General features: G+C 43.1%; 1 protein-coding gene across 1 annotated transcript in view; it reads right to left on the bottom strand.

The window, feature by feature from the left end:
- PARVA (parvin alpha) overlaps window positions 1-16,166 on the bottom strand; it is a 167,433-nt gene that overhangs the window by 46,051 nt on the left and 105,216 nt on the right. Inside the window, 3 exon segments of the mRNA XM_008051270.1 lie at window positions 2,322-2,424; window positions 6,312-6,382; window positions 6,466-6,555. Coding sequence (XP_008049461.1) covers window positions 2,322-2,424; window positions 6,312-6,382; window positions 6,466-6,555 — 264 coding nt within the window.

Here is a 16,166-nt window from a genome sequence, read left to right as displayed (position 1 = left end):
ACAAGGAAGGTCTTCTAAGGCACACATGCATACATGTACACATATGAGGGGGACCTAAAAAAATCTAGAATTTATTAATAAGAAATTGTGTATTTATTCTTACATGTTTAAACTTCAGTCACCTTCAAAGTATTCTCCGTTTGATGTGATACACTTATCCAGATGCTTTTCCACTGCTCAAAACAGTTCTTAAACTGGTCAATTTTGATGCCTTTTATTCCTTTTGCCATTTTCTGTTTGTTTGTTTTACATCTTCCATCTTGGCAAAATGTTTCCCATTGAGGAATTTTTTTATCCGGGAAAACACAAAAAAAGTTGCTCGGGGCAAAATTGGGTGAATAAGGAGGATGGGAACCTAGGGATAAGTCGTTTTTTTGGTCAAAAACTGCTAGACATTCAATGTGGTACATTGTCATGGTGGAAGGTGCATCGTCATAGTGGAAAGTGCATTGTCATGGTGGAAGAACCAGTCACCCGTTTGCCACAACTCTGGACGTTTCTTCTGCAAACTGTGATGCAACCTTCTCAACTTCCAGATAAAAACTTTGGCTGACTATTTGATCTGGAAGAACAAATTCTGAGTGTACTATAAGGGGCCCACCCTCCAAAAGATAATTCTGGTGTTTTTGTTGTCGTTGTTCCCAAACACATATATGTGTGTGGGAAGATAAATACACTACACACACACACACACACACACACACACACATTACTTCAGATATATAGATCAGATATATTTGGGGGTGAATACAGAAGAGTATATGACTATCTCTTGTAAATGTGGCTGTATTGTAGAGGCTATAAGAGGGAGGCACATTTGATTGTAGAGGCTATAAGAGGGAGGCACTAGGGATGGGAAGGATGAACAATAAAGGTTTGCCCTGGTGAACAAAGCAGGAAGAAGAGCCTCAGAGGTAGAAGGAACAGCATGATCAACAGTACAGGGGTGTTAATATGCATGGTACCTGTAATAATGCATATAATAATATAATAACGCAGCAAGAGTATACATAAAAATAGTAAAACCAACAAAAATTACAACAGACCTCTCTCGGGCATCTACTCTGTGTCAGGCACTATTCTGAGCATTTTCCAAGTATTGCCACACTGTGTGAACCACATGTGGGGGAGGGGCTGGAGCTGAGGTTGAGTTGACAGCTGGGGTCAGATGATGAAATGCTCTGGACTTTGTCCGGCAGGAGAGAGTCACAGAGGGTTATAAGTCAGTCCTGGAAAAATTGGACTGGTGATTAAAAACATCCCTGTGCTAGCCGTGGAGGGAACAGGATGGAGGAAGTGATGGGAGGCGAAGAGGTGAGTTTGGAAGTTTCTTCAATAGTTCAGACAGGAACAGAGCAGACAAGTGAAAATGGCCGAGAGGATAGATCCAGGAGAGATTTCTGAGCAAGAAGAAATGGGTTTTGGTGACCACCTCTCCACCCCAGCAGATAGGGGCAGAGTGGCAAGAGCAAGGATGGGGATTCTGTGAACTCAAAGGGGGAAGAAACAGCATTAAAAGGTGGATGAACTAAGGCTAAGGTGAACTAAGACTAAGGTGCACCTAGACAGAGGAGTCCAGTGGCAGCTAAGGACTGGAGTCTAGAACTTGAGGGAAAAGTTTGGGCCAGAGTTAAATCAGGAGCAGTGAGCAGAAGCCCAACTCATTCAAGCTGAATTTGAACAGTAAGGATTGACCCTGAATTCTCCTTTTTCTCCCCTTTGGCCTTACATTTTCACATGAAGAGCTATGAGGTGACTCAGGGAGAAACACATACACACAGGTTCACAGATCACAGAGGAACACACACACACACACACACACACACGTCCAGAGATAACAGAGAAACATTCACACATACAGGTCTGTACATCACAGAGGAAGATATATATACATGCAGGTCCATAGATCACAGAGGAACACAAACACATACACACATACACACATCTATAGATGACAGAGATCTAAAAATGCCTCCTTGCACCCACAAACATAAATGTATCTATGGAGGTGACAAATACACAATTTTCTGGAGAGGACGGGGTGTGTTTTCCAGCTATACATCTACCCAGCTAGGGACCCTTGCTGCTAGAGGGAGCTGATCCCCTGGTCATGGAGACTCCCTCTGCAGTTCATTCATGTGAAAGATTCCAAGAAGAGGATATCTAAAGCCTTCACTGATCTGTTATCCCACACTCTACATATTCACAGTCCATTTCCAGTAAGCCGCAGTGAAATGAGAATTACTCTTGCTAGCCAGAAGTAGGTGGTGCATCCACCCAAGTTTAAAGACATCCACCGCAACACTCAACTTTCCTCCTACCAAAAAGCTTTTGCAGGACTTGTCCATCATATAAGTCTTCAGCCAGGTCTTTCACAATGATTCTCTCTCCAACCAACACATCATTAATCCAGTCAATTAATACCTACGGAGAGAATAAGAGAGAGCACGTATAAGAATAAGAGACATGTCATAGGGTACCATCTTATAAACCAACTCTCTTATCCTGAACAATTAAAGTCAAAGTGAACTTCAGATTTTAAAAGCAGCAGAACTATCCACTGGACTAACGTGTGGACAGGTAGCTGTGACTGTGAGCCCCAGTGGCCCTGTTAATTTTTAGGTGTACACCCTTCAAGTGCTCATACCTCCTTAGACTCCTACCATGACTTACTAACAGCAAGCAACATTCATGTATGTGGCTTTGTGCCAGCCAAGGGGATTAGCTTTGGAGTTGTAAAAACTGGTTGAAACTCAGCTCTACCCACTAAATGGTTGTGGACCACTGTCATCTGTGGAACTGTGTGCATGTGTGTGCACACACCCCAGGGGTCTATGAACCTAAGGCAAGCTAGTCATTTTCTCTGAGCATCTGGTTCCCATGTCTAAAACTGAGCATGAAAGTGCCTTCCACAGTAGGTAGGGGAAGAGGATTATCTATGGCAAGCACCAAATACTCAATGAAATGCAGATCTTATTTAAAAAAAAAAAAAAAGCCATCTCCCATGCTGACATTTGGCAAGGTGGTTACTGTCACCACTATGTTCTGGAGGGTTAATCAGCACAGAAGTAAACAGGTTTGCCCAAGGTCACAGAGCTCACCAGGGTAGAGGCCGGAAGGGAGCCCTCTTCCATCTCACTCTTAAGTGTACATCCTCTTCTCTGTGGTAAGCCACCTCTCATAGGACAGTGCAGTCTCCTCTCTCTTGTTTATCTCTTAGCAGCAGTCACAACCTGAAGCCTACTGTGCACCAGGCATTGCAAGGAGACACTGCATGTGACATTTCATTAAACTGCACAGCACCACCAAGAGGCACATATCATTAGTTCCATGTTTCAGGTAAGGAAAGTGAAGTTTGTATACAGTTGTCTCTCAAAACTGGGAAATTGGTTTCAGGACCCCCATGGATTCTAAAATCCATGGATACTCAAATCTCTCACATAAAATGGTATAATATTTACATATAACGTATGAAATTCTCCTGTATACGTTAACTCATCTCTAGATTACTTGCAATACCTAATACAGTGTAAATGTTATGTAAATAGCTGTGATACTATATTGTTTTTATTTGTATTTTTAAATTTTATTGTTTAGTTTTTCTCCTCAATATTTTCTGTGATTGGTTGAATGCTCAGATGTGGAACCACGGATACAGAGGGCTGACTGTGTTGCCTTTATTTTCATTTTTTTTTCTTTTCTTTATTAAGATATTATCTCTGTATAATCAAATTAGACAATTTTAGGCATACAATGACAAAGTTTGGTATTATACATGGTTGTGTGACCCCTCACCACAATCAAGATAAAGTGCCCTCACCCTAAGATACTTTGTTAGGTCCTTTTATACCTAGTCCTGTCCCCTGACCACAGTCCTCAGGGAGCCACTCCAGTGTTGCATTTTTTTTTTCTGATTTCTTCGAAATGGAATCCTACAGAACATCGTCTTTGTGTCAGACTTCTATGCCTCAGCATAAATACACTGCCTTATAAAACAATGTTTCCATCCCAGGAAGAGCTGACAATGGCGCCTAGGGGCTTTACAGCACATTGTTCTACTATGCCAGGGCAGGATGATAGCAATTATTGAGCACCTATTATGAACTAGGAAATGTCTTGAATTCAATAGAGAAAGACCAGTTTCTGTCCTAGAGAGGCTTGCCGGGAGAAAGTCAGTCAACTAAAGGATTACAACACACCCATAGTCTGGGAGTGAGCAGAAGGGAGCAGGAATGAGAGGAGGCTTCCAGAAAGGCTTGTGTTTAAAGAGACTCTTTTTTTTTTTTTTTGAGGCTGGGACTATGTCGTTCCAGCTAGAGTACAGTGGCTATGCACAGGGGTGATCGTAGTACACTGCAAGCCTTGAACTCTGACCTCAAGCAATCCTTCCACCTCAGCCTCTGCCTACTCTTTATCTGAAAGTAGCTGGGACTATAGGCTTGCACCACTGTGCCCAGCTCTTGAGAAAACTCTTAAAAGAACAGTAGGAGTTGACCAGGAAGAGTAGGCTTTTGCACAGCAATGTGCGTCTCCAATCTTCCATTCCCTCAAACTGGGCCCAAGTGTAGATCTGGGTCTAGGAGATCATTGTTGAAACCTGAACCATTTAGAGCCCATTCTGACTGTGTCCTCACCCTTGGAGGTCTCCTGGGCAAGTAGTAGCATACATATTCCAGCATGGTGAGTGCCCCAGACAGGAACAAGCACAGGGCTAGACCCTTTTTCAGGTCCCCTGCCCACACAGGCCCAGCACCTTGGAGAGATACAACAGCAGGCAGAGCCTGAACCTACAAATGTTCCACCTTCTCTCTGCACAGCAAGGCAAGGGCTCAGGTCTCACCGGACCAGTGGTTACCATTTGTGGGCAGCACAGATTATATCAGAAAAGGCCAGATACCCAACATTCAGAGCTCAGCTGCCTGTGGGGCTCAGATGTGGTCCAGAGATGTAAGAGTCTGCACGGCCTCCCAGCCCAGATTGCCTTCTTCCTTGGACTCTGGAGTAAGAGCACAGACTCAGGCAGGGAGCAAACAAAGGAACATTTATACATCTTGAGAAGACTGTCCTCAGTCCTCCAGTCCCTAGAGAGATGGCCCAACTCACATGCATTTGATTTTGCTTCTGAATAGCCTGGCTGATTTAGAAATCCCTACCCATCCACCCACTTACTTTTCCTCCCCTTTTCTTCCTCCCTCCACCCACTCATCTATCCAGTGTTTATTAAATACCTGCTATAAGTGACATCATGCACTGGATCCTTGGGTCACAGTGATGGAAAAATAAGAGTCTGTAACCCCAAGACGCTGATCATTTGGTGAAGGAGACAGAGAAGTATATGAGTAGGCTATAATAGCATGTGGACTCTACAAGAGAACTACAGGCAGGGCCACAGCAACAGTAGGAGGTGCTGAGCGATGACACTGGCATTTAGAACAAGCTTCCCAGAGGATGTGGCCGCACTGTGACTTTCAGATGAAAGGCAGAAGACTCTTCTTTTCCAGTCAGAGGAGGCTGCATAAGCCAGGCATGGCAGTGAGAAGTGTGGGAAGAGGAGCAGGTCTGGTGTCCCTGTGTTGCCAGGCAGGGGCTGACCTTAGGTTAAAGAGGCAGCTAGAGCCTGGACCCCAAATACCACCCCGGGAGTGGGCTGCAGCCTGCAGCAGAGGAGACACTATGACAGGTCTTGAGCAGGGGAAGGACATATCTAGATTTGCATTGGGAATGAATCACTCTGATATTCAGTGCTTTTTTGTCTTAAGTACAGTTTGGTGACGTTGATGAGGAAGAACACAGGACAGGGAATAAGAAGGGGGAGAAAGGAACAGTTTTGGAGGGGTGACCACATGCCAGCTCCTGTTCAGGGATATCACGCACAGTGTTTCACTTAATCTCCTTTATTTCTGTTTGAGTTGCATCTCTTCCACTCCTGTTTGTGACTATAAACAAACGACTTGGTTTTTCTGAGACTCAGTTTCCTCATCTGGAAAATAAGGACGATACTAATTCCTATTCCACAGGGTGCTTTTGAGGGTCCTTGAGAAACGAAAGAACTTAGGGCATTCTGAGATTCTGGCCTGTACTGACCTCTCTGGCGCTTGTGATCAGTGCTGTTCATTGGACATTTGTCATGTCCCACACTTATGCAGTCAGTTACATTTTAGATGGCCATCTACTGTACCTGGGGCAAGGGCTGCTGTGACTTTTAATATATTCTCTCTGAGGGGCTCTTGGGGTGCCTGCACAGAGCAGGTGGTCTACAGATGCCTGTCGAGGCTGTGAGGCCCCTGAGGTTCCTCCCAATTACTTCTTACCTTCATCAGCTCTTGAAGTTTGGGGTCACTGCGAGAGTTTGGATCCACCATGGTTCGCACTTCATTCTCCTCTTAAAAAAGAAAAGGAAATTCAGTGGAGATGGTTACACTGGGAAGCAGTCAGTGAATCCAAAGAGACAAGAGGCACAGTTACCCAGCATTGTGTCCTCAGGGTCCAACTCGAAGGGGATAGGGCTGAGGGGTAGGTTGATGGCGTTCATTCCTTCCTCCTGAAGCTCGGACACTGAAACAAAAGGAAGAGTCAGGTCACATATCAGCCAGCTATGGCAGGGGGCTGGATCCCTGTAGCAAGTGTGTTCAATATTGATGTTGAGGAAAAAACCCACTAATGTTAGATTAGAGCTGTTACTCAGCCTACAATCGATTCGTGGCCTCGCCTGGCTGAAAGGATCTAATTGTCCCCTTAATCTCACCTCTTTCAACTGTCACCTCACTGACTTTCCTTGGAGAAACAGGTCTTGACAGCACAGAAATCTGTCTCCTCTAGGAAAAGATTTCAGGATAAACAGAAGCAAAGTGGGCACTGATTTCCTTCTGAGTCTCTGCTTTCGGTCTCCTGTCTGCCCCTCCTCCAAGGGCTTCCTGTTTGGTGTGTGCAGTGGGTGCCTGGTAACTGTTGACTGGCCAAATAAGGTCACTGGTTTGAGACTATATGTGTATTGTAAGCCACTTCCATCCTCGGTTCCATCCTCCTCTGACTTCTCTCCTGTATGATTTCCCTGAGGTTCTTTTCTGAACATCTACCTTCTCTCCTTGACCCAACCCAGCCGCTGTTCAGAAATGCCTCTGTCCTGGCTTCTCTCTTGGGCTCTGGTCATGTCCCTTCAGATCTAATAAGCTGTGGGACCTGGGGCCAGGCACCTCTCTATGCCCTTTCCTCAGCTGGAAATGAAGAGTTCAACTAGATGACCAGGAAGTTCTTTTGCAGTTTTCAAATCCTAGAAATCGACAATTCCACCTTCCTCAAGAACAATAAGAAGGTCAACAGCCACCAAAGATTGCTAGCCCTCTCTCCTCCAAGTATCCAGCCCCACATGGAGCATTAGTACAAAAATATTCCTGCCGGGCTCAGTAGTTCAGCCTGTAATCCCACGCTTTGGGATGCTGAGGTGAGTGAATTGCCTGAGCCCGCGGATTCGAGACCCGCCTGGGCAACTTGATGAGACCTCATCTCTACAATAAATAAAAAAATTAGGCCGGGCTCAGTAGTTCAGCCTGTAATCCCACGCTTTGGGATGCTGAGGTGAGTGAATTGCCTGAGCCCGCGGATTCGAGACCCGCCTGGGCAACTTGATGAGACCTCATCTCTACAATAAATAAAAAAATTAGGCCGGGCTCAGTAGTTCAGCCTGTAATCCCACGCTTTGGGATGCTGAGGTGAGTGAATTGCCTGAGCCCGCGGATTCGAGACCCGCCTGGGCAACTTGATGAGACCTCATCTCTACAATAAATAAAAAAATTAGGCCGGGCTCAGTAGTTCAGCCTGTAATCCCACGCTTTGGGATGCTGAGGTGAGTGAATTGCCTGAGCCCGCGGATTCGAGACCCGCCTGGGCAACTTGATGAGACCTCATCTCTACAATAAATAAAAAAATTAGGCCGGGCTCAGTAGTTCAGCCTGTAATCCCACGCTTTGGGATGCTGAGGTGAGTGAATTGCCTGAGCCCGCGGATTCGAGACCCGCCTGGGCAACTTGATGAGACCTCATCTCTACAATAAATAAAAAAATTAGGCCGGGCTCAGTAGTTCAGCCTGTAATCCCACGCTTTGGGATGCTGAGGTGAGTGAATTGCCTGAGCCCGCGGATTCGAGACCCGCCTGGGCAACTTGATGAGACCTCATCTCTACAATAAATAAAAAAATTAGGCCGGGCTCAGTAGTTCAGCCTGTAATCCCACGCTTTGGGATGCTGAGGTGAGTGAATTGCCTGAGCCCGCGGATTCGAGACCCGCCTGGGCAACTTGATGAGACCTCATCTCTACAATAAATAAAAAAATTAGGCCGGGCTCAGTAGTTCAGCCTGTAATCCCACGCTTTGGGATGCTGAGGTGAGTGAATTGCCTGAGCCCGCGGATTCGAGACCCGCCTGGGCAACTTGATGAGACCTCATCTCTACAATAAATAAAAAAATTAGGCCGGGCTCAGTAGTTCAGCCTGTAATCCCACGCTTTGGGATGCTGAGGTGAGTGAATTGCCTGAGCCCGCGGATTCGAGACCCGCCTGGGCAACTTGATGAGACCTCATCTCTACAATAAATAAAAAAATTAGGCCGGGCTCAGTAGTTCAGCCTGTAATCCCACGCTTTGGGATGCTGAGGTGAGTGAATTGCCTGAGCCCGCGGATTCGAGACCCGCCTGGGCAACTTGATGAGACCTCATCTCTACAATAAATAAAAAATTAGCCGGGTGTGGTAGCACGCACCTGTGGTTCCAGCTACTTGGAAGGCTGAGGCAGAAGGATTGCCATTGACAAGCAAGTTGAGGATGCAGTGGTCGGGAGCGACTAGTGCTCTCCAGTCTGGGTGACAGAGCGAGACTCCAATTAAAAAAAAAAGATTCCTGCCACAGAACCAGTTGTGTGATGGTCACTTGGTGAGTGCTGGCATTGGATTACCCCTCCTACAAGCAATGACTTAAATCCCCTTGATTTTTGCCAATTATGTACACACAGGCAATTTTCTTGGAAGGCGTTGGTCACCAAGAGGTTCTTTAAAAGCTAATATGGCAGCTGCAATCAACCTTAATAAAAGCAACATCCCATCTTTCCATTTTATTTATTTTTTTATGACTTTGGCCTTCCCAATTGCCAACGTATACTTGCAAGAACCCTTAAGCACAAGGCAGTCACTTACAAAGAGTTCTTTCACATCAGCAAACTCACTGATAGCTGCAGCTGGCCAGGGAAGGAGACTGCCAAAGAGTAAAACACACTCTGCCCTGAGGAGATACAACTTGCATGATGAGGTTGGCATTTAGTCCCTTTGCAGTGGGCCCTTGACAGTCACATAGGACATCAGCCAGTCACTGCCCTAAATCTCCAAATTCAGATACCCACCATGCCATAGAATTCTCCTTCACAAAACATAACAGAAAAATGTAAGTGATACCTTCAAAGCCTAAATGATTCTATAAGTATACGACTGCATCTGTTTTCTAGCTAAGAACAACTAAGACTTCTGTAATTTCTTCTAACATCTCCCCTAGAACTACCAGTTTGCTTTCCCAGGCTACTTCTCATAAAAAAGCACCATTCTGCTTACTTTGCTAACAAGCGCTGCTATGCATGCAGCAGGCAGTGGGAAGAAAGGCATGCTCAAATGTGGACGCAAGGCTGGGCTTACTGGCCAATGAAGAAACTTATTCCTGCCTGGGACTTTTTCTCCTCTATCAACATTTTCTCCCCAAGGTCCACGCTGTCCAATACAGTAGCCACTGGCCACGTGAGCTATTTAAATACCAATGAATTAAAAACTCAGCTCCTTAGCTATACCAGTCACATTTCAAGCTCTCAATGGCCACATGGCCTATTATACTGGACAGCACAGTTATAGAATGTTTGCATCACAGGAAGTTCAAGTGGATGCAGTTGTCCTGGGTGATCCCAATCATTTAAATGCTGGCCATGTCCACATTTAAATCCCCAGCCCAGGTCCAACACTGAGCTATAGGCTTATGAATTGAATTGCTTACTCAATGTCTCCTCTTAAGTCTATTAATAGAGATCTCACATTTACATCCAAAACAGATCTTGTGATTTTCAACACCCTCACACCCACCATAACAGCACTAAAACAAACTCTGCCTTCCTTATTCTTATGCCCCTCAGTAGATGGCACCACTGTTTACACAATCGTTCAAATCCACATCTGAGGAACCATTCAGTTCTCCTTTTTCCTCACCTTTTGCATCTGTCCAATATGTTGGCAAGTTTTGTGGGTGTTACCTGAAGACGAGGACCTGAACCCAGTCATCTCCCCCATCATCCTAGCTTAAGCCACCATAGTCTTTTAACTGGGCCACTGGAACCGCCTTCTAACTGGTCTACTGCTTTTGCCTTCGTTTCCCTCACACCTCACCTACTTCCCACAATGCTCCCAGGACGTTCCGCAAAAATATAAAAAGGATCAGATGTTCTCCTGCTTTAAACTTTCCTGTGGCTTCCCATCATACTCAGAATAAAACCCTGACTCCTAACTATGACCTATAAGACTCTCTGATTTGCCCTCTGTCTCCCTCTCATGTCTTATTTTCTTCATAGCACGCATCACAATCTGAAATAACTATTATGTCTATGTCTGTTAACTATCTCATCCCACTAGAATGTAAGTTTTGCAAAAACTGGCACTTATTCTCTCTTGTTCATTATAGATCCCCACAGAGGCCAGATGATACAGTGGTTAGGAGTCAGACTGCCTACATTCAAATCCAGGATCCACCCCTCACCAGCTATGTGATCTTGGGCAAGTTCATCATTCACTCATGCCTCAGATTCCTCATCTACAAAATGGGAGTGATAATATATTGCCTACCTCCTAGGGTTGTTGAGAAGATTAATTGAGTTAATATATGTAAAGTACTCAGAATAGTGTCTGGCACCTGTAAGAGCTATGTAAATATATGCTACTATTATTATTACTTAAAACAACATCTCAGGAGTAGTACGCACTCAAGGAATATTTGTTGAATAAATAATCCAAATTGTCAGACCACCTTTCAACCACACAAGTTGAGTTGAGGCAGAATTTGCCAAAGCAGTGTCTAGGATGCAAAAGATTTCATCTTGTTCTCAGAAGAAAAAAAAAATTTTACATTTTAGACCAACCCCGTGTGTGTGTGTGCGTGTGTTTGTCTGTGTGTGTAAGCATTCACATGCATGCGTGCATTTCTAGCTTACATTTTATAAGAGAAGAGAAGTCATATCTGTCCCAAGACCTGTTGTATAGCCAGAGTGAGCCAATTTGTAAATAGGAAGGTATTTAAACATCTTTGAAGTTTAATCAGAAATGCAATATTCACAGCCAGGATTCCGAAAGGTGGATCTGAACGGCTCTCTTTTTCTATGTAGATTATTGTTAAAAATGTTTTCAGATGAAAAAATCCCCAGTCAGAAACATTCCCCTCTGCCCTGCCTCTTTAATTCACTCACAGAGACATAACAAACCCAAGAAGAAAGGCTGAGATATGTTTGCAATTGGAAATGTTTTTTTCAGGAAATGATTTGGTACAGGAACATCATTCCCATTCCATTAACTGCTGACTCTGAGCCAACTGTTTGTAAAAGTGAATATGCAAACTGCCCGGTTCAGGCCTGGCCCCCGCCCCATGGGGCCCCATTAGTGGCCACTTTCCCAAAACAGTCCTCCTGCTTTGGAGGTTTCATTTCTATTAAAGCCAAGCAGGACCCAGCAGAAGCCCCTTGCCAACCCTAGCGCTCTGAAAGAGAAAGCTGCAATTGAATTTTCTCAACACAGAATATGAATATGATGTTTATCCCCTGAACCTCCCCTAACAATCAAAAACTAGGTCTGAATGTGCGGTCCTCTGTGTCTCACAGTGCCATTAGTCATAACTTAATAAACAGATCAAATGCCCAGCTGAAGGTCAGGCTTGGGAAAGCAGGGAGATCGCCTCGGCTCCTGAAGAGCTCACTGCGAGAGAGTAGGCTTTTATTTTCCGGGAAACACAGTCTGAGAAAGCATGTGGATGGGCTTTGGAGTTTAAAAGAGCTGGATGTGAATCCTGCTTCTATTTTTATCAGTTGTAGGACTTTATGTAAGTGGCTTAACATCCTTGAAATTTGGTATGAAACAATTCTCTTTAAAACAAGACATTGCTGGCTTTCTCCCCAATATTTACCCCTTTTCTCTGCTGAAGGAATCCATATTTTGTTCTAGTATCACCCCTCTCTCCTATGACTCTGGTAAGGTACTGATTGGTTTAGAGGAATCATGATGATTTCAATCCCTATAGCAGTGGTTGGCTCAAGCACTGTCATTCTGGCTAATGAGCTGTGACAGAACATTTCTAGAAGCTTCTAGGAATAGCTTTCCTTTATTTTAAAAGAGGTGAAAGGAAGAGAAGACATCTTTCAATACTGTATCAGGATGTTATGCCTGGATTTGCTGCAGCCATTTTGTAGCTATGAGGTGAGTCTGCTCAAGAAAGAAGCTACTTTGCTGAGGTTGACAGAGAAGAAAAGTAGAAGGATGGAGTTCTTGCTGATACTGTTAGCCACCACCCATGGAACCGCCTTAGTTCTATATTTCTTGTTATGGGACACAAAATAAATTCCGTTACTATTTAAGCCATAGAGGAGGTGTTTTCTGGGCCTTGGAGCCCAAGTTTCCTAACTGATACACAGGGACACAAGGATTTGAAAGTTGATGAGTAAATAGTATAGGTCTATTCTAAAGTCCCTGGGTGAATACAGTAGGTGGACTCTAAAGTCCGTGGGTGAGTAGAGTAGATCTATTCTAAAGTCCACGGGTGAGTAGAGTAGATGGATTCTAAAGTCCATGGGTGAGTAGAGTAGATGGATTCTGAAGTCCACGGGTGAGTAGAATAGGATTATTCTTTTTTAAAAAAATTTTAATTTTAAAGATGTGGGGTACAATTCACAGTGAGGTATATAAATGTTCATTATTCAGGTACCCTGAGTAGGTCTATTCTGAAGTCCACAGGTGAGTAGAATAAGTCTTCAATGAATGATACTTTCCCCTCCTTTTTTTCCATGAGGAGCAGAATAGCTATAAGAAGGCGTCTCTTAGACTCAGAATATGTCTAGAGACTTCAAGAATACCAGAGGGAAAACAAACATGGAGAGAAGAACGGACAGAGGTTTCCAAAAGAAAAAAGAAAGTACTACAAGGCCAGTAATTTCATTCATTCAAACAATAAACATTACTGGGCATCTCCTCTGAAGTAGATTCCATGCCAGCACTGGGGAGACAGGTTTTGGGATTTGACATGGGCCTGCCTCAGTCTGGCTCACAGGTGGTAGGAGAGGCAGGCCTATAAATACAATGTGCAGTGTGCTACACTCAGGGGTGATAGATGTGTAACGAGAGGGCTGCGGGAACACAGGTGCAATGAGGCTAACTTTGGATGAGGAAGACTGGGAAGAATTCCCAGAAAAGGGGACATTTGAGTTGGAGCTAGAAAAATGTAAATTTTCATCCAACACAGGTGCATCACAAAAGGCACATCTTGTGTAAAAACAGCAAGATGTGGAAAAACAGAGCAGGTGTTGAGGGAGTGATTCTGTCTGAGCACAGGGAATGTAGGGGCACACAGGGGAAAGAGGTAGGGGGAGAAAGGGGGCAGATAAGTCTGAGGGTCCAGAGTGTTAAGTTCTTGAATTCTTCTGATCCCCAGCACTCCCTGAACCATGCTCACTATATGTGTAGTTGCAAAAAAAACCATACTGAGAAGGGGCAAGAATGGAGTCAGGATGTTCTTTCTCCTTCGTGCAAATGGGCCCCAGAGAGTTGTTTAGGCTGTTCTAGATCCTTATCAGGACTCTGATGCTTAATTTCTAATCCTCTTGAAAGTTACTAAAACTCTCTTAATTTCTAAATGGTTCAAGGACCCCGACAGAAGTTTTTGGCAGCTAAAGCCAACTACATTGTATGGTCAGGAAGTCCCATTCATTTTTCTCTATGTGAAAAAAAAAATCAACCTGAAAGAACAGCTACAAGAAAACTACAGCTAACATCATACTTAATGGTAAGAAATTGAATGCTTTTCCCCTAAGAACCAGGAACAAGACCAAGATGTCTCCTCTCACCATGTGTATTCAAAATTATACTAGAAGTCCTAGTTAGTACAGTAATACAAGAAAAGGAAATAAAAGGTACACGGATTCAGAGGGAATAAATAAAACTGTCTTTGTTTGCAGATGACATGACAGTTTACATAGAAAATCCCAAAGGATCAACTACAAAAACAAAACAAAGCCAAAATTCCTAGATCTAATAAGCAATTATAGCAAAGTTGCAGGATACAAGGCTAGTATACAAAAGTCAGTTGCTTTCCTATATACTAACAATGAATGATTGGAATTAAAAATTAAAATCAAGGTCGGGCATGGTGGCTCAAGCCTGTAATCCCAGCACTTTGGGAAACCAAGGTGAGAGGATTGCCTGAGCTCAGGGATTTGAGACCAGCCTGGGCAACTTGGTAAGACCACCTCATCTCTACAATAATTAAAAAAAAAAAATGAGCCAGGCATAGTGGCGTGCGTCTGTAGTTTCAGCTACTCAGAAGGTTGAGGTGGAAGGATCACCTGAGCCCAGCAGGTAGAGGCTGTGGTGGCTGTGAGCATGCCACTGCACTCCAGTCTGGGTGACAGTGAGACTCCAACTCAAAAAAAAAAAAAAAAAAATTAAAACCAAAATATCATCTACCATAGCACAAAAATTGCAATACTTAGGTATTAAACTAATAAATATATAAAAACTGATATGCAGATGATTATAAAATCCTGATGAAAGAAATCAAAGTAAATCTAGATAAACAAAGAGTCATTCAGTGTTCATGGATTAGAAGACTTGATATCGTTGAGATGTCAGTTCTTTCCAACCTCATCTATAGATTCAATGCAATTTCAATCACAATCAGAACAAGCTATTTTGTGGATATTGACAAACTGATATTAAAGTTTATATGGAAATGCAAGAGACCCAGAGAAGCCAACACGATACTGAAGAGTAACAAAGTTGGAGGGCTGACACTACCAGATCAAAACTGCTATAAAGTTACAGTAATCAAGGCAGCATGGTATTGATGAAAGAACAGAACATAATGATCAATGAAACAAAACTGAGAACCCAGATATAGACCCATACAAATACAGTCAACTGACCTTTGACAAAGGAACAAAGGCAATTCTATGCAGAAGGGATAGTCTTTTCAACAAATGGTGCTAGAACAACTGGAAGTCCCTATACAGAAAAATGAATCTAGTCATAGTCCATACGCAGACTTTTCACAAAATTTAACACAAAATGATCGCAGGTCCAAGTTAAAACACAATACTATAAAACTTCTAGGAAAAAAAAAAAAATCAGAGAAAATCGAAAATCTGTGTGAATTAGGGCTTGATAATGAGTTTCTAGATACAATACCAAAAGGACAACCAATGAAAGAAAAATGGATAAGTTGGCTTTTATTAATATTTCTACTCTATAAAAGACACTGTTAAGGGAATGAAAAGACAAGCTGTAGACTGAGAGAAAAGATTTGTAAAGCCTCTATCTGATAAGACTTTTAGGTAAAATATACAAAGAAACTCTTTAAACTGAACATTAAAAAAAAATGACCCAATTACAAAATGAGCAAAAGAGCTAAAAGGACATGTCACCAAAGAAGATGTATAGATAGCAAATAGTCACATGAGAAAATGTTCATTTGTGATTAGGGAGTGACAAAACAATGAGATATAACTATATACCTATTATAATGGCTAAAATTAAAAAAAAAACTGACAACACTAAATGCTGACAAGAATGTAGAGCAACAGGAACTCTCATTTATTGCTGGTGGGCCTGCAAAATGGTACAGTCACTTTAGAAGACAGTTTGAAACTGTAGGTTTCATATGAGTTTTAAAACTATAGTTTTATCATATAATCTAGCAGCTGAGCTGAATGTGAATATTTATAGCAGCTTTATTCATAACTGCCCCAAACTAGAAGCAATCAATATATCCTCCAATAGTTGAATGGATAAACTGTAGTACATCCATATAATGAAATATGATTCAGTAATAAAAAGAAATAAGCTATAAAGACATGAAGACACATGAAAGAACTGTAAATGCACATTCCTAAGTCAAGA

This window comes from Carlito syrichta, unplaced genomic scaffold, assembly GCF_000164805.1.
Source record: "Carlito syrichta isolate Samal-C Ts95f unplaced genomic scaffold, Tarsius_syrichta-2.0.1 Scaffold169247, whole genome shotgun sequence".
Classification (NCBI taxonomy): Eukaryota; Metazoa; Chordata; class Mammalia; order Primates; family Tarsiidae; genus Carlito; species Carlito syrichta.
This window is presented reverse-complemented; position numbering and strand designations above follow the sequence as displayed.